At 38.5% G+C, this 17,921-nt stretch overlaps 2 protein-coding genes across 2 annotated transcripts; both read left to right on the plus strand.

Moving 5' to 3' along the window:
• Positions 1 to 52: 52 nt before the first annotated feature.
• On the plus strand, positions 53 to 7,641 carry c12h9orf64 (chromosome 12 C9orf64 homolog). The gene is made up of 7 exons (XM_023343389.1): positions 53 to 408; positions 1,908 to 2,101; positions 2,898 to 3,045; positions 4,189 to 4,301; positions 5,291 to 5,434; positions 6,081 to 6,276; positions 7,063 to 7,641. The coding sequence occupies exons 2-7, from the start codon at positions 1,913 to 1,915 to the stop codon at positions 7,290 to 7,292; spliced, it is 1,020 nt and encodes a 339-aa protein (XP_023199157.1). The 5' UTR covers positions 53 to 408; positions 1,908 to 1,912; the 3' UTR covers positions 7,293 to 7,641.
• A 390-nt stretch (positions 7,642 to 8,031) lies between these two features.
• kif27 (kinesin family member 27) lies at positions 8,032 to 17,135 on the plus strand. The gene is made up of 15 exons (XM_023343291.1): positions 8,032 to 8,552; positions 9,174 to 9,368; positions 10,857 to 11,869; positions 11,998 to 12,141; positions 12,268 to 12,444; positions 12,541 to 12,761; positions 13,161 to 13,279; positions 13,418 to 13,537; positions 13,835 to 14,022; positions 14,455 to 14,514; positions 14,635 to 14,805; positions 14,896 to 15,087; positions 15,162 to 15,389; positions 16,127 to 16,325; positions 16,419 to 17,135. Exons 1-15 carry the CDS (start codon positions 8,252 to 8,254, stop codon positions 16,991 to 16,993), a joined length of 3,903 nt encoding a protein of 1,300 aa, XP_023199059.1. The 5' UTR covers positions 8,032 to 8,251; the 3' UTR covers positions 16,994 to 17,135.
• The last annotated feature ends 786 nt before the right edge of the window (positions 17,136 to 17,921 follow it).

Genomic DNA, 17,921 nt, shown 5'->3' on the forward strand with positions numbered 1-17,921 from the left:
CTTGACAGCTAGATTGACTTCCTGTTTGAAGTTAATTAAAATCGGTCACAGAAGTTCGGCAGACTTAGCAGTTAAACGAGCCTGTCCTTTCAGAAGAAAAAAAAACACAAGAACTTCAGGTTTTGTTTTTCTTTTTGTTCTATGTAGCTCCCTTTGTTTAGTTGTGAAAGGCCTTATGAGGATATACTAGCAGAAAAGCAGACATCTCGGCGATGGCGGCAGACTGCTTCTGCGCATGCTCATAAGATTTCCCGCCTTACCGTTCTGATTGGTAGACTGTTGTGAATCTTAAAGAGTGATTGGTCAGCAGCTGAAAACCCGGTAGTACAAAGAAGTTCATACGGGTTTTTTTATCCTTGCAGGAGCCAAGCAGCTATACTTTGCGTATAAACAAGCTACAGTTGAACAGTAAGTTTGGAAAGAAAATAATTTGTGTTTATAGTTTGAAATGCTACGGATAGATCATACCGTAGCAAAAGTCAAAGCTGACATGAATGCTCGATCTGTTGATGTACTTTGCCCTTCCAGGTGTTTATCGCATGCTTATGTCGCTTCATACAAAAAATTTAATTAATTACAATTACTAACCAAATTGAAAAATGATTTGTGCAAAAGTATTCATATCAATCTTTTAAACAATTTGTTTCATTCTCATTATAAAATAAAAAAAAATTAAAAGTGTGGCACAATAAGTGTCAATTAGCCTCTTTAATTTACAGGACTTGGAATAAAAACCAGTACAGCCGTCTGTCTTCGAAAGAACACAAACTGGTAAATAAAATCTACCTCGTGTGTAACTTAATTTTTAAACCTTAAGGTATATAGATATAAAGTATATAGACATATACTTTATGTATATAAATACATAAAAATGAGCATCATTGTGCAAATGCAGCAATGATGATGAGCAGGACACCGATAATTATTCTACAGGGTGATGGCATATGGCAGGAAGGATTTCCTGTATCTGTCAAACAGAGTTGTAGCAGTCTGTCCAGTGTGCAGTGGATGTCCAGTCCAGGTTGTCCATGATGGATGACAGCTTCTTCAGTGTCTCTGACTCTGCTGCTGCTATGAAAAATGTAAAGCTGGAAGCAACTGACTGATAGATCTCCAATATCAATAAGGAAATCTTTGTAAACTTGCTGTAGGTGGCAATTAAGGCATATTCCTTCTCCTGAAGTCTATCACTATCCCTATGGCCTTGCTGATGCTCACCCTAAGGTGGTTCAATCCCTTGACGAGACTTGGAAATTTCTGTTCAGACATTATCTATTTAGTTTAACTTAACTTGACCTACTTCACCAAGAAGAAAGGTCAACAGAAACCATCTCAAGATGTGCAATGCGATGCATCTGGAGGGCTGAGGGCACATGAGAGACTAATCAATCAGTCACCTTTATTTATTCCATTAGGTAGATTTGGTCGAGTGACTCAGCATTCCTGCCACACAGGGAACTTTACATCGACACAGAATAAATATGCTGTAGATATAACATGATTTAAAATGGCCCAGTGACCAATACTTTAAAATAAGAAAATACAAAAAGATTTATATCTGGAAAAATCCTATTACCTACGCCTGATACACCTGGCCAATAATATATATAATATGATCAACTTATCTTTGTTTACATTTATTTATTAAAATTGCTTTCAAGTGGCACTTGTTTAAAAGGTTATTAAATGTTTTGGTATGAAAAGGGCTTGTATGCTGGGAATAAAATTCTTCTCAAATCACGTGATAATTGAGGCTGCACCTAAAGTCAGCCATATACAGTATGGCCAACAATTCCAAACCTTTAAGAAGCATAATATACTTTATCATCTTTACATTTAGCTGTTGAGAATTCAAAGCTTTTCATTGAATATCAGATGTGGTTTTTTCTGTTTTATTTCTGCACCAGTTATTATGGAGCAGCCTCTCCTTCCCAGAGAGTCTGGGCAGTTTGTGGCCGAGCGAAGCCGAGACGTGTTAATCAGGGACACGGGAGTCCAGAAGGTAGCAGAGATGCTCTACAATCTCAGACGCAGTGACGCCCTGACTGCCAGTGGCTGGAAGGTGGCCAATCCCCTGGCTCCGGCATCCACCTCTGATCAGGGGAGTTTCTCAGCACCGCAAGGCTGAATTATTTTTACCCCAGTGCAAAAGCAGCAAATCACTTGGTTGGACAGTTGGGTTTAAAGGAAGGCAATAAAAGAGTTAATACATTTTTTGATTTTGGAGAAAGGTGATACGGGTGAAATGTTGAATGAAAAAAATATGATTACGCAAATAACTGCAGTTGAAGGTTTAGAGCTCAAAAATAAATAAAAAAATATCGAAATGTTCAAACAGCACAGGTTACTTTTTTGAAGAAGATTCTACATTTGTTCTATGAGATTTAAGTTGGGCTCTTATTCATAAAATAAGATATTTTTTTCATTTGAGTTATAAGAAGAAAATGGTATCAAAATAAAAAATGTTAAGTATATGATTATTTGGTTCATCAATATAGATTATTGCTTATTTCCAGTTACTATTGATAAAGTGTAACTTTTAGACACTTGTAAGAAAGACACTTGACTCCAATAATTTGGGTTCTCTTGAAATAATTCATCCTGAAACACCATTATCACTTAGAATATTGGTTAACAATAAACATTATTAGATTTAGACTTTTGTTTGTTTCATTTAATGCAACAAATAACACATTTAAAATCTGGGAAAAATATGATGTGTTTTTACTAAATTCCTTAGGGTTGCTTAAAACTAAGCAGTTTTTTTTTTTTTTTTTACTTTTTCAATGTCTTTCATGTAGAACTTTGTAAACAACCTTACAGACAGCACAAAAACTGATTATTTATTGAAAGGTTTATGTTGTGTTTTTGCTTATGGTGTTTTATAAACCCTGCAGGCGTCAAACTGGGTTTTCGTGGTGAATACCATGAACTTCTCCTTTTGGCCTGACAACGAAGCTCAGCAGTGTAAGGTGACCTATAAAGGCACCACTTACACAGGCTACATGACTCTGTGTGCTGCCATCACCAGAGCCATGGAGGAAGGTGAGACCACTTGCATACATCATGCACTGTACTTTCAGTATTTACCGTTTTGATCAGGAAGAAAGAGAGCGTCTCCCTTCCTACGCTGACAGAGAGTTGTGCATGAATGCAGGATGAGGATAATTAATGGGGATTTTTTTTTTTGTCAGATCTCTGTCCGCCCCACACTGCTGATTTTTTTTTTTTAATCTCTGCTTTTGCAAACTTTGGGAGGTTTGGTTGGAATTTTTCTCCCTTCATTTGCAACCACCTTCAGAGTTTAACTTCTGGCAAACTCTAGCTCTTCCCATTATGCAAACATCGATACAGAAATATGGACAGAAAAACACAACATGTATACATAAACAGAGACACAACTGCATTAAAACACGCACACATAGTAAGCAAGCACCAGCTAATACATTTGAGATTAAAGTCTTTATTCACTATTTGTTTGATAAATCACAATTACAAAAATTGCGTGAGCTACTTCTATGAATTTGTCTTTTAATTTGTATTTCTCCACCTGTCATCTATATAGATGTGAAGGCCTGAAATTACATGCTATCTCTTGTCATGTAGTTTAATACATTTATTATATATTAGCTCTAATATCCCACTGATGGAGAGTAAATCTGCCCTACCACTGTCAGGGACCCAGACCCACCAAACGTGTGATTGAAAATGTCTAAACAGTGAGCCACTGACAGAAAATGCTGTAACTGTGTCATAATACATGACAATGTGGCTTTTCCATTATGTGTTTCTCTTTTGGTTCCTTATTCTCAAGAGACAAGGAGAAAATTGTGGCTTTATTATTGTCACTTTTTGTCTGTGTGCCCTTTGTGAGTTCGGAGTTCGAGGAAATTGCTGGTGGCTCTGCATGAGCCTGATCATCATTTATAATTAGCAAGAACGGCTCCGGATATGAAGCAGTTATGTCTTGTGTGGAATACCGCTCTCAAAGTGTTGTCGCTGTGCCCTTTATATGTGTAACAGCTGCTCTCAGAGAAGCACAGGTAGTCTTGGCCAGAGTTTGCTTCTGAAAATATGAGATCAGAACATATCATTTTAGTTTATTCTTTTCTGTACTGCACATTAAAAACCAGAATCATTAATAATAATAATAATAATAATAATAATAATTCCACTCTGTTCTCCTAGGTGTACCCATCACTGATCCCAAGTACTTTTCCCAGATGAGTGTGGAGGAGTTGGGAAAAGTTCTCCGATCAGACAATGAGACAGCCATGCCGATGCTTCAGGAACGCCACCAGGTTCTACTTTTATCCTCCACATTTCCAGTTCATTTTATATAAAATGGATGCTCATTTTATATACTTGTATAGCAGAGCAAAAAAAAGTGCCCATTTTGTCCTCCAGCAGCATAAGCAAATAGCAGCCTAAGTACAGAGATAGCTCAGGATAATCAAAGTGAGAATAACTATAAGCTTTATCAATGAGGAATGTTTTAAGCTTAGTCTTAAAAGTAGACAGGGTGTCTGCCTCACAGACTAAAACTGGGAGCTGGTTCCACAGGAGAGGAGCCTGATAAGTAAAGGATCTGCCTCCCAATGTTCTTTTAGAAATCCTAGAAACAGCAGTAAAGAGAGTGAAAGGCTCTGCTAGGAACATATGGAAGAATCAGATCTCTGGTGTATGATGGAGCTTGATTCTTATTGGCTTTATATGTGAGTAGGAGAATCTTAAATTTCATTCTAGATTTAACAGGGAGCCAATGAAGTTAAGCTTAATAGAAGAAAAATATTATTTTTAAAATTTTCATCAGAACTCTTGCTGCAAGGTTTGGACCAGCTGAAGGCCTTTAACTAAATATTTTGGACTTCCTGTAAATAGTTTTAATAGTTCAGACTTTAAGTAACGAAAGGATCAGCTAGTTTCTCAGCATCATTCTGACAGGATATTTCTAAGTCCTGGACCCTTAATATGGGATTTAAATGACATGTCGTGGTCAAAAATAACTCAGAGGTTCTTTACTTTATTACTGATTATCAACTTTTTTGTGAAAGGCTCTGCACCAACATCGACCACTTCTATCTTGTTTGAATTTAAAAACATAAAACGAATGTCTTTAAAAACTAATTTCATACTGGAAAATATGATTCACTTGAAAATATTTTTCATCATCATTATTTATCAAGCTTCTTTTATTACATGCACGTCACTTACTTTATAAAGAGAAGATGAAAATGTGCAGTTCATCTCCTGCTCATCATGGGTGTTGAATTCGAATCTTCCTTCCAAGGTCCTGACCGAGGGTGGGCGCGTGCTGCTGGAGCACGGACGAAGTTTCCGTAGTTTTATCAGCCAAGCAGGAAACGATGCTCAGAAGATGGTGGAGCTGATCGTGGAGAAAATCCCGTCTTACAGGGATGAAGCTACATATGAGGTCAGAGGGCCAAATGAATAGAGTAATGTCTAAATGTATGGAAAGACTGCAAAGATATTTTATAAGTATCAGCTGTTACTAAAGCATCTCTACAGGTCTTGCTTTAGTCAGGGCATCTTGAGGGTTAGCGGCTTTCCTTTAGATACTGAACTTTTTAAATTTTTAATTATGGAGTTCATCCCAGTGTGCAAATTTATACTACATTTAGTCTGAAAATTACGGCATTCTCAATATGTGATGTACATTACTGTACTCCATGTCAACACTAAGTGATTAATTACTTAATTACACTTCGAACCTGTAAATTGTCACTTGAAACACCTTGAGTAGCCTCTTTTGGAGGACTTTGAATAAATTTTAGCATGAGAGTTCCCCCTACTGGACAAAACCAGCATCACAGCTGTGTAATCATCTGACAAAAAAGTGGCAAAAGGGATTACAATAAGTGCAAAAAAATGCAACAAGTTTTTTTTTATTTTTTTTTAGCATATTTGCTTTATTTGGTAACTTTACAATATTACGAAAAATGAAGCAAAATTAAATGCTATTTACAAACCAATAATTTACCAAAAAATGAATAGTCTGAAGCCAGTAGTCGGAAACTCATTGATAATGAATCTGTTTTTGTGTTAATCTGCTGTTTAAGGGCAAAAAAATCTCTTTCAACAAGCGAGCCCAGATCCTGGTGGCAGATTTCTGGGCAGTGATGGAGACCAGAGGAGAAGGGTACATCATCAACATGGACTGTCTCACCATGTTTGCAGACTACAGGGTTCCTCAGGCGCTTGTCTATTTAGGAGTGTTGCAATACTCTGATGCACTGATGGAGGCACTAAAGAACGGTGAGGGACCGAGCATGTGTTTTCCTATATGGAGCCTTGAAAAAGTATTCATACTATTTTCACCTTTTCTACATTCTATCATTTTTAAGACAATGAGTTTTAAGATTTTTCTGACTAGTCAGCACAAAGTTGCATATAATTGTGAATTGTAAGGAAAACTCTATATGGTTTTCAAAAGATTCTTGAAGGATTTTCTCAATTTTCTTTAAAAATATCCTAAGTTCACTAGGGTTAGTTTAATAGCATCTCTGAAAAATAACTTGATTTTGTTTATTTCCGGTACTGGACTACTGAAGAAAAGAGGTGTTAGCTTTAGTTTTCTGCTGTACTAAGTGTTTTCCATGCAGGCTAGAAAGTTACTTTTAAGTCTCATTTGACCAGAGCACCTTATTCCTTGTGTTTGCATAGCTTTCTCTTGACAAATGTTTTTTTACGTTCCCACAACGGCTAGGTTTGAGGAGGGTGCAACTAGTAGTTCTCCTGTCTACAGATTATCCCACCTGAGCTGTGAATAACTGCAGCTCCTCCAGATTTACCATTACTTTGCTGCCACACACGCATAACACTTTTCAGATTTGTATTTGTAAAAGAACCCTTATAAATACATCATTGTACTTTCAGTTCATGTCTATGCACAAAATTGTGTTGATTTGTTTTATTAAATTTTAATAAAATAATTTCAGTTTTATAGTTATGATGTAACAGTTTGAAAAAGTTCAAAGGTAAGAATGCTTTTTAAAGCCAATGTAAGCCAATATAAAAATCAGCGGGTGTGATCTGTCTCAGGTGAGCTGCTGCCTTCAGGGGATCGAAGAGAAGTCGAGATCCGAGGATGTTCCATTTGGTCCGTGGAGCTGATCAAGGAAAGACTGCATAAGATGGTACAGGAGACGGACGGAAACGTCTGTAACATCAATTCTGCTATCATTGACTTCTACCTTTGGCCCTTCGCTAAGCAGCACCACAAAGAGATGGCCCACATTCCCATTCACCATACACGCTGTATTTACTACTGACAGACTGCAAGCAGAACATACAGAATGTTTCCTGCTTACTGATGGCTTTCCTTGCGAAGAAACCAAACATGGTGGTGATTCTATGAAGCAGTTGTCAGTGTGCAGTTAATGACAATGTTTGCACAACAAATCTGTTGTATTAACCATCCTGATTTAGCTAAGCAAGTGATTACATTATGCTATTACATTATGCATGTTTTGTAATGTCTAGTTAGTATGGAGTTGAATTTGTGACCTTTAACATCCAGATGGCAAAAAATTATGTTTTTTTTTGTTTTTTGTCTAGTCCTTTTTTGCTACCGTTAAAAATCATGTGACTGTGCTTCATGTTAAACTGTCCAAAACTGTATGTGTACAGTGATTTTTTCCACTAAATCCAGAAAAAGAAATGACATTACTTCTGTCTTCTACCAATTAGTGTTACAACCGATTTTAAGAATTTATCTATGACCTTCAAGGCTCACTCTGACCTGTATCTCATGTGTCCTTTGTTGAAACCTGAAGTCATCAGCCAAAGCACTACTGGCTCTTCTACCACAATCTTTTTTTGAGAATTCCAAAAGATTTAATTATTACTTATTTATTTAGGCTAGTTTTATGAAATTAATAAATTCAGTACTTTAAATATTCAGTAGATGGCGCCGTTGCCCTCGCGGCAGCTGTCCAGTACCATCTTTGAACGCCTCTTCCGGTTTTTGGCTCCTGCGTCACAGTGGCGTCGGTCGCCCGGGCAACCCAAATCGACAACAAACCTTAAGAGGTGAAGTTACCAGAAACTAGAGAGAAAACGACCACGAGAGTTAAAACACGGGCTATGTTAAATTTGTTTTTCTTCGAGTAACAGTGAATTAGCAATTAACTATTTCGAAACCAGAGTTTTGAAGCATCTCAGAGGTTAGATGTGAGCAAAAAAAAAAAAAGTTAAACCCTGTGTAAGTTCATTGGTCTATTACGGCCTCATGACTGAGGTCTGTGTCCGGGTGGCGGTCCGTATCCGTCCCCTGCTCCGCAAAGAGCTCCTCCATCAGCATCAAGTGTGCGTCCGGGTGGTCCCCTCGGGCTCCGGGCAGGTGAGGCTCGGCTCGGACCGCCTTTTCTCTTTCGACCACGCGTTCGGACCGACAACCAGCCAGGATGAAGTGTACGAGTCTTGCGTCCAGCCCCTGGTGGAGTCTCTGCTGGACGGATACAACGCTACCGTGTTTTGTTACGGACAGACTGGGTCTGGCAAGACGTACACACTGGGCGGGGGGAGCAAAGGCAAGTTATTAAAAAAGTTTATTTATTTCAATTGAAAGAAAAACGTAATATAAATTTATTACACATAGTGCTTTTGTATGTATTATTTATTCGCTGTTTATTTGATAATGGCTTACAGCTAACGAAAACACAACAAATACTTTCTCAAATAAACTATTAAATAAGATATCTGATACAGAAATCCTGGAGGAGACTGCATACTTGACAGATGTCCAGCAAATAGTCACTGATAACTCTCACTAGGCGGGTAAGCCACAAAAAAAGACTCCTGAGTTTTTCCATGCAACACAGCGTTGAGACAATAATTTCTCTAAAAGGAGAAACCTAGGTTAGAGAAACTCAAACCTAGGTTTTTATTAGCTCTAAGCCATTATCAAGCTTAAGAGTATCAGTTATGAGTAAAAACTTGAGATATATCCCAGTGTGGAATGAAATTTTTTTTTTGACTGAAATAAAATTTACTTTATGGTTATTTTTTAATAAATAGGATATAGCCTGTATGTCTTTTTATGATTAACACTTTAACAAAAAATAAATAAAACCAAAAACTGTGCCATATTTCTGATTCTTTCAGACAAAATATTCTAATTGAATCTTTGTCTATATTTTGAAACCTTGCAGATGAAGGAGGAATTATTGACTGTGTAGCTCAGGATGTGTTTTTGTTGCTGGCAAAGCGGAAGAACGATGATAACATTGAGGCAACGGTGCGGGTTTCATACATGGAGCTGTACAGAGAAGAACTACGGGACCTGTTGGACATGAACACCAATCATAAAGAACTTGTCATCAGAGACGATGAAAAGGGGAACACAGGTAAAAAATTATTTTAAATATGGCAAAACAATGAATGCATTCATGGAAAGATGACAGACTCATTTGGTTCAATGATTTTGTGTGCATTGACATGAATTCATCCGACTTTTACCTGGTTGTAAAATTGATTAAATTCAACAGCCAGTAAACAAAAACACACAAAAGATTTACATACTGTGATTTTAAAAACAGAAATTTTGGCAGCTTGTTGGTTTGAAAAAAACGAGTGTTTGTTAATAGAATAGAATAGAATAGAATAGAATAGAATAGAATAGAATAGAATAGAATAGAATAGAATAGAATAGAATAACTTTATTCATCCCAGCAGGGAAATTATTTCGCAGTTACAGCAGCATAGAGACAAAACACACAACAACCACCACTGAGTATCAATGTAGACAAAATAAAAATAAAATACAACATGCTGTCAATATAAAAAGCAACTTAGAGCAGTCCTTGCAAAGATTCAAAAAAATGCAGATACAGTATGTATATGTAAATATATGTACAGCAAGTGTGCCACAGTGCAGTTGTGCAAAATTGGACTGATTAGTGCAGAACAATGATTTAGCTTTTATTGTACAGTGAGATGGCATGTGGCAGGAAGGATTTCCTGTATCTGTCTCTACGACAGCGGAGCTGGAGCAGCCTATGTGAGAAGGTGCTCCGCTGTCTGTCCACTATGTGGTGGAGAGGGTGCTGTTTATTGTCCATAATAGACAGAACCTGCTTCAGTGTCCTCCTCTCCACCACAGTTTCCAGGGACTCCAGCCTTAGTCCCAGTACAGAGCCAGCTTTCCTGATGATTTTGTCTAGTCTATTAGAGTCGCTGGCTCTGATGCTGCTTCCCTAACACACAGCAGCATAAAGATGGCAACATCTTCTGTTAACAGAGTATCAGTGAGGAAAGAGCCAAAAACCCAAGGAATTCCACAAAGTCCATATCCCAGATTTCACAGGCATCACTTGCTGAATGTTAAAGGTAATCTGTCATCTGCTAAAGGTTTACCTAACCCTGGTCATAAAGCTGGACAATGAAATACGCCCACAGAGGACCCTATGCAGTCTGTGCATTTGTTGCTCTAAATGCGCGTCTACAAGCTATTAAATCATGGGGTACACTTGGTGTTTTGCCATCATCTTTTCAATTTTTTGGTTATTGTTTTGAAATTACATTTATAACATTTTTTTAATTGCTCTGCTGTTTAGCCATTTACTGCATGGGTTTGTTTAAGCGTGTTTCCCTTCTCACCTTCCTCCAAAACATTTATTGATTTATTGATTGATTTGTTGTTTATTTTCATATAATGAAATGTAACTAATTTTGCTGCCTGGTTAAGGCCCGGGCGTGCTTTGTTTTTATTTTAGCTGTAGAAGGTAGACAGTTCTTCCTGGCAGTAATACCCTTATTCTATCACCTTCAGTTCACAGTCTGTGCTAGTCTCATTAGTTAAAACCGTCTTATTTCCTTTTTTTGACTGTTTTCAGTTGTGATTGGTGCCAGAGAGATGGTTGTCACATCAGCTGAAGAGCTGCTCGGTGCCGTGGAGATGGGAAACGCCCTGCGTCACACTGGTGCAACGGGAATGAATGAGCACTCCAGTCGCTCTAATGTGATCCTCACTCTTCAGGTCCACATCCGTTCTCACAGCAACAAGAACCCATCCTTAAAGACTGTGCGCTCGTCCAAACTCTGCCTGGTGGACCTGGCAGGCTCAGAACGAGCTAGCAAAACTGGAAACACTGGAGCTCAATTCAAAGAGTCTGCACTCATCAATACTGGCCTGCTTGCCCTTGGTAATGTTATTCGCGCCCTCTCCGACCGTGGGCGAAGTCGTCGCGGCAACGGTTGCAGCAGTCCGCATGTACCGTACCGTGATGCCAAGATCACTCGACTCCTCCGGGACTCACTGGGAGGCAACGCCCACACAGTGATGGTGGCCTGTGTGAGCCCGTCCCACCACTTCATTGCGGAGACTTTGAATGTTCTTCAGTTCGCCTCCAAGGCCCGTCACATCCGCAACTGTCCAGGACCAGCGGTCTCTCTAACAGATGTTAAATCAGATCCTAAAGACTGCCAACCCGTCGAGACTCGATTGGAGGAGCTGGAGTATGAAGTTCAGACACTGAGAGAGCTTCTGAAGGAGAAGGAGAAGGACATGAAGGAGATGGAAAGGGAGAAAGCAAGGGGCGGAGGTGGAGATGGGGATGGTTTCAAACAGCCCAGTCAGATTACAGCGTCCACACTGGATAAGAGGCTGAACCAAGACACAGCTGCACAGTATCTGTTCTTGGCAAAGGAAGCAGCATATTTGCTTGCAGATATGTTCAAAGCATTTCCAAGTGTTATGTTCACGCAGAGACTGCAAGAATGGCAGGAGAGACTGGCAGCTGTCAGCCAGTCACATCATACAAGTAGTATAGACTGTTCAGAGGGGGCTGGAGACCTCCAGCTCCATGTAATCGCTTTAAACCTGAGAGAAGAACTCCGCCAGTGTCAGGTAAAAAGAAAAAAGGGAATTGGTTTAGTTACATTTAAAGTGTGCATGTGCATTTTAAATGTGATAATATTTTATTAATAGTCCACTCCTTAAAGTAATAAATGCTAAGTTTTTTTCTCTTTCCATAGGAAGCCCTCCAAGAAAAAGAGCAACTTCTGGAGCAAAAAGATGAAGAATTGAGACAGATTCAAAGAGAAGTTGAGAAACTGCTTGAAGAGAAAAGAAACCAAGTTTTAGCTTCAGAGGAAGAGAAGGAACATTCTCGAATACTGGTGAGATGAATGAACAGAGAGTTGAATACAGTGCCTTCTTGTATTTCAAGGATTTTTTTTTGTCCAAAGATCCTTTTGACAATAAAAAAATGTCATCTACAGGCATATTTTTGTATTAATTTTCAGACTGAACAACTGGTGAGTCAGCAGATTCTGATTGATCGCCTTCGCAGCAGCCTCGTGGCTGTTCGTGGGATGACTCCAGGGTCAACCGAAGAAGCAAGGCCTTCTGGGAGCTCATGCACAAGACCCCAGAGTGTCCCTCTAATCACACACAGCTTGCTACACAGGCCATCCAGAAAGGTATGACATTTAATCCTGAATGGATATGGGTGTGTGTTTTATCTGTTGCATGTACCATGTCTATATATAATTTTGTTTGATTTGATGTGTTTGTAGATTCACTCCAGTCCACCCACCTATTCACTGGAGAGGGTGATGACAGCTTTTAGGATGCGTGGTCATCTCCTTCTGGCTGAGATCGAGGAAAAAGATGAGGTCTACTGTCCATTCATTACACAACAGGCCGAAAGCAAGGAAAGAATTCAAAATAATCATGAGGAGGAGACAAAAAAGGAGGACGCAGGAATGGAAGGATCTTCGTGCAGGAAAGAATTTCGGTGAGAGCCTTTACTATAGAGCTTTTTATACAGTTTACCATATAAAGATCAATAACTAATTATAGTTACAGGTACTATGCCTAGGAGTGAGGGTGTTATTAATACAATTTTTTCCAGTAAGTTAAAAATGGAAAATCGTTGTTTGATTGAATTAGTATCGCAGTATCAATGTGTGTAAACATTGCAGACACACTGGGTCCCTGGTTGGATGAACAAAATTGTGGATCATATAACTTTCTGGTGCACTCAATTAAAACTCTACTGGCCAACAGTAATATTTTTGGCCACTTTAATGGAATTTTACTTTCAACATGTTTTATGGGACAATTTGATCTGCAGCTTTCTCTAAAAGCATCAAATTAATCTGAATTTTCTATTAATATTATTTTGTTATTTTAGGCTTCCTTTAAATCGAACCTGGACAAGCTGGGAAAAGAGACTACTACTGAAACCCAAAAGCACTACACCGGAAATGTATGACGGAAAAACAGCAGTACCAGAGTCTTATTTGGTCAAAGGTACTCTTTACATGTTCATTATTTTACATTCATTCAGCTTGCACAGTTTATGCCATCCTCTCATTTCTGATTTCTCTGCTTAACTATCCCGTTGGCATAAACTGTACCCAGAAGTTGTTTCCTTTTCCAATTTATCAGACATAAAAGAAAACCCTGTGAAGAAGGTAAGGCGAGCCAACATTGTTGAAAGAAGAATCCATGAACTGATGGTCAGCATGCGCTTAAAGGAGGAGCTTATCAAAGAACTTGACAAAACTGGTGAGTTAACATGGTTTCATGTTGCTGTATGCAGAGAAATGGAACAAAAGGTTCTAATAGGTTTGAAATTGAACCCATCTGGGATTTATTATGTCTCCAAAGGTTTGATTAGTACTTCAAGGTTAACGCTGACTCAGACACACTATCAGGAAGTAAATAAGATGAACTCGATGTCAATTACATTGTTTTTAAAGAAAATTATGTAAACTGGACATGTTTAACTAGATTTAGAAGTTAATGTTTTTTTTAATAACATAAATAAACCTGAAAATCAGCATAGTTATTTCTTACCAACAGAAAGAAAAATCCAAGCAGTAGACAGAGGTGAAACGGGAAACGTGTTGGAGAGACTCTCCATGCAGAGCCAGCAGATCCGAGTCGAGGTCTACCACAGCCTGCAGAGCATGAGGCTGGAGAGAGCCAAGCTACAGAGCAGCCTCAGGGAGCTGGACGAGACCAACAACAGAAAACCCCATCAAAACAGGGTCAGAACAAAATAACAAAACACGGTGACCGAACATGGCAAAGAACTTCACTTCATTTAAATATACCTATTCCTGTCCAAATGTAGCATTTTAATTGGGGAAAATTCCTTAAAAAATAAAGTTAATGTGGATTTTTAAGATAATCAAAGATAATTTCAGAACATTAATTAGGTCAGACAAATAATATTAAATAAAAAGGCACTGTATTTTTTCGGTTGATGAGAATAACTTTTATTCAATTTTTTTTATCAGTATTTTTAAGTAATTATTCATTAGGCGTTTAAGAGTTTTATAGTTTGTTTTATTAACCAAGAATTTCATTTTCTCATAATTTAAAATACAAAACCACTTAATTTTTGCAGGCCATCATTGCATCGTGGTGTAACTGTCACCGTTTTTCTTAATTGAAGTATTTTGTGTTCTTGTGTTCAGGGACAAAGTTTAAAGAGTTCATCTGTTCCTGAAAACTTTCCCATGGAAACAAAGAAAATGGTAAAGTATTAAACAGACATTATTTGTTCTTAGACACAATTATCTTCTTGTAAGATAAAGCAGAAGTTTATCTTCTTTTGTCATCTTTCTTTCTTTCGCCCTTGCGTTTCCTTACTATAGCTCCATGGCAGTAGTTGGCCTGAAGAAGAAGAGGAAAGGGCCATTCATAAGAGAGCAGAGCTTCAGGAGCTGGGGGAGGAGCTGAAGAGGAAAGTGGAGGTGCTGCAGCACAGAGAGGCCTGTGTCCAACAGAAAAACAAACTCCAGATCAAGATGCTGCAGTCCAGTCAGGTCGGCCTCTGCTTCCAGCACCATCCATTTGTAAAGTCAGTTTTCAAAGCTGGAATTGTTTCACTTTTAAATGTGTTCTCTGACTTCCAGGCTTTGAGTCGGGACTTGCTGCAAGTGTCTGTTCAGTTGGAGTCTGTGGAAGAGCAGCTTCAGAGTCAGAGCAGCGCGAGAAAGACCAGAATGGTTACAGTCAGGGAGCTGGAGAAAGAGAGAGACATGCTGAAGATGAAAAGAGACACTCTGGAAGCCCAGCTGAGGGACAACAGAGTGCTCTCTGTGGAGGTAAGACATTTCATGTTTTGATTTCTCTCTGTGCTCCTTACATTATTTTTCATTTGTTTATGCCTGTTGTACAGGAGGAGCATTCCCTCCTCCAGCTGGAGGAAGCTGTTGAGGCTCTAGATGCAGCTCTTGAATTTAAAAACAACGCCATCCAGGAGCGGCAGAATCACCTGTTCGTCGGAAACTCATCTCTGCTCGAGTCCAAAGACACAGAACCCGCTCAGCACTGTGACATTACCAGGAAGCTGAAGAAGCTCTCATTACCTGAGGCCATAGAGCTGTTGATCAAATATTTCAACAAGGCAAGAGGAAATTATCTTCATCATATATTTAATTATCTTTACAAGTAAAATATTTAAGGCATAGACTGGGCTAAATGTCCTCCAACAGGGCTGTTTGACACCCTGCATCTCACTAAAATAAAATATCATACATATTAATTTACTTTAGTAATTCAGTAATAAATGTAAAAACAGAAATTGTGTTTATTTCTGCTAATTTTGAGGATTATAGCTTATAGCAGATGAAAATCTATATGCTGACTTAGCATATAGATTTATGGATGCAGTCTCTCACTGCATCCATAAGGAGAATATGTCACAAAAGGTCATTCCTAAAGAAGCTGGCTGTTCACAGAGCACTGTATACATTCACATTAATGGAAAGTTGAGTGGAAAGAAAAAGTATTTTTTTAATAAAAGAGCCACCAGAATCAGAGATTACTGCATTTTAAATAGGATTGTGATGAAAAGCCTAATTCAAAGTCACGGGGAGAATCAAAAGTTGCAGACTGCTGCTAGAGTCTTCAAGAGCCTTTTAGCCACTCCTTAACTGTGTGTTGAGTTGTTTAACGCCTAAAATTCTGATTCTGGATAGATTTAAGATATGTTTTAACTTTCATGGACTGTCCTTACGGCATGCTGTTATTGTCCCAGCCTGTTTGTACGGGGTGTTTCTTTAATGCCTCAAATTTATATTAATTCATTCTGTCCTTTGCTTTGTTGTACTAAACCACCACTGTCGTCAACAACAACTCCAGGTCGTTTGTCTTCGAGAGGCAGAGCGTCGTCTACATATGCAGTGTGAAGAGCTGGAGCTTCATGTCGGCGAGCAGGAAGCAGCACTTAGGGAGATGGAGGCAGCCATGCAGCGTTTTGCTCTGGACGCAGACCGCAGGCTCACCCTGCAACACAGAGATCACCAAAACAATGTCCGGCTGCTACTACAGGAACTTAAAGGTGAGGATCCAGAGTATTTGTGATATTTTCTGTGAATTTTGCTATTTCGTTCATGTTTCCTTCTGTATTGTTCATGTGTTTCTGGTTATTTAGAGGGGATGTCAAGAGAGACACAACAAGCCATACAAGTCAGAGTCCAGCATCTGGAGAAAGAGTTGTTTTTCTACAAAAGCTCCAGTCGGCAGCTGAAGAAGAAGCTCAAAGAACTTCTAAGTGATGCTCCCCACAATGACAATCAGTCCTCACACACACAGGAGAGCAGAGAAAGGCAGGGCACTCACTTACCTTTCAGTGTGAATGAACCCGAAACACACTGTGAGGAGGAGGGAGAGACGACACACATTTCCACCACATACACAAAAATATATACAGAGGAAATAGAATCTAAACCAGTCAAGCCATCACTTTCTGTCGTCCAAGCACTCCCGAAGACAAAATTCTCTGAACACAGTCAGGCACTCACACTGTCCCATGAAAGGTATACAAGAGGTCAGCCTGAGGTTAGTTTAGAAATGACACCTGTCAAACTGTGTCGCAGGGAGCTGAGGGAGATTCCTGCAGCTGACCTGCAGCTCCTTGGTGCTGCCACTAGGAGGCACCAATCTGTGGTTAATTCAAGCTCTGAGTCAATGATGGAGGATTCTATAGAAGTGCCCAGAAACACGTGATTCTGCTTTATTTTCTGTCTGCTCATTTCTGTGGCAGATTTTGAGTGGATAATATTAAAGGTTCTATTTTGTAGATGACTGATTTAAAAAAAAATGCACTAAATATGTTGTTCATTTTTTTGGTAAGATTTTACAATTTTCAAGTGAGATCATAAAACATTAAAAATGATAAAAATGTATTATCTAAAAAAATTAGTTTAATGTGTTTGGGTTGATTTCATATAAAAGTGAAAGTTTTTGTTTCAAAATATTATTTGTTACAATAAATTTCCAAATATTGAAAATAATTAAATATTGTACAGCACTACATATTAGAAGGAGGATTTGTTCCTTTGCGTTATTTGGGAGACATAATTACACGCTCTTGTCCAAAGCTGGATTTAAATGCTAAATGTGAAACACGTTTTTGTAAATGTGTTAAATTAGGTTAACGAGGCAAAGCTCAGCACTTTTCAGATTATACTTCTCATATTATTGCCTTGTATTTATACAGTTAAAAGTCTCATAGTTACCACACATTATATGTTTTCCCTTCGTTTCACTATATAATTAGCCCTTCTTTTGATGCATTCCTAATGAAAACTTATGTATTTATGTTGATCTTTTATTTTGTACTAACTTATTAAAATCTGTAAGAATCACAATGGACTGTTTTGTCTTTTATGGGGTATTTCCACTTGGAGTTTGCAGATTCTCCCTATGCATGCATTGGTTCTTTCTGGGTATTCTGACTTAATTCCATAGTCCAAAAACATCGGGTTAATAGGTCTCTAAATTGTCCACAGCTGTGTGTGTATGTGTGTGCATGCTTGTCTGTCATGTGTGTCTCTATGTTACCCTGTGATGGACAACATATAGAGACTCGCCACTGGTTAGATTTTGACAGCTGTCAACCTTTTAGAAATTCCCATTGGATGATTACAAGTGA

This window comes from Xiphophorus maculatus, chromosome 12, assembly GCF_002775205.1.
Source record: "Xiphophorus maculatus strain JP 163 A chromosome 12, X_maculatus-5.0-male, whole genome shotgun sequence".
Lineage (NCBI taxonomy): Eukaryota > Metazoa > Chordata > Actinopteri > Cyprinodontiformes > Poeciliidae > Xiphophorus > Xiphophorus maculatus.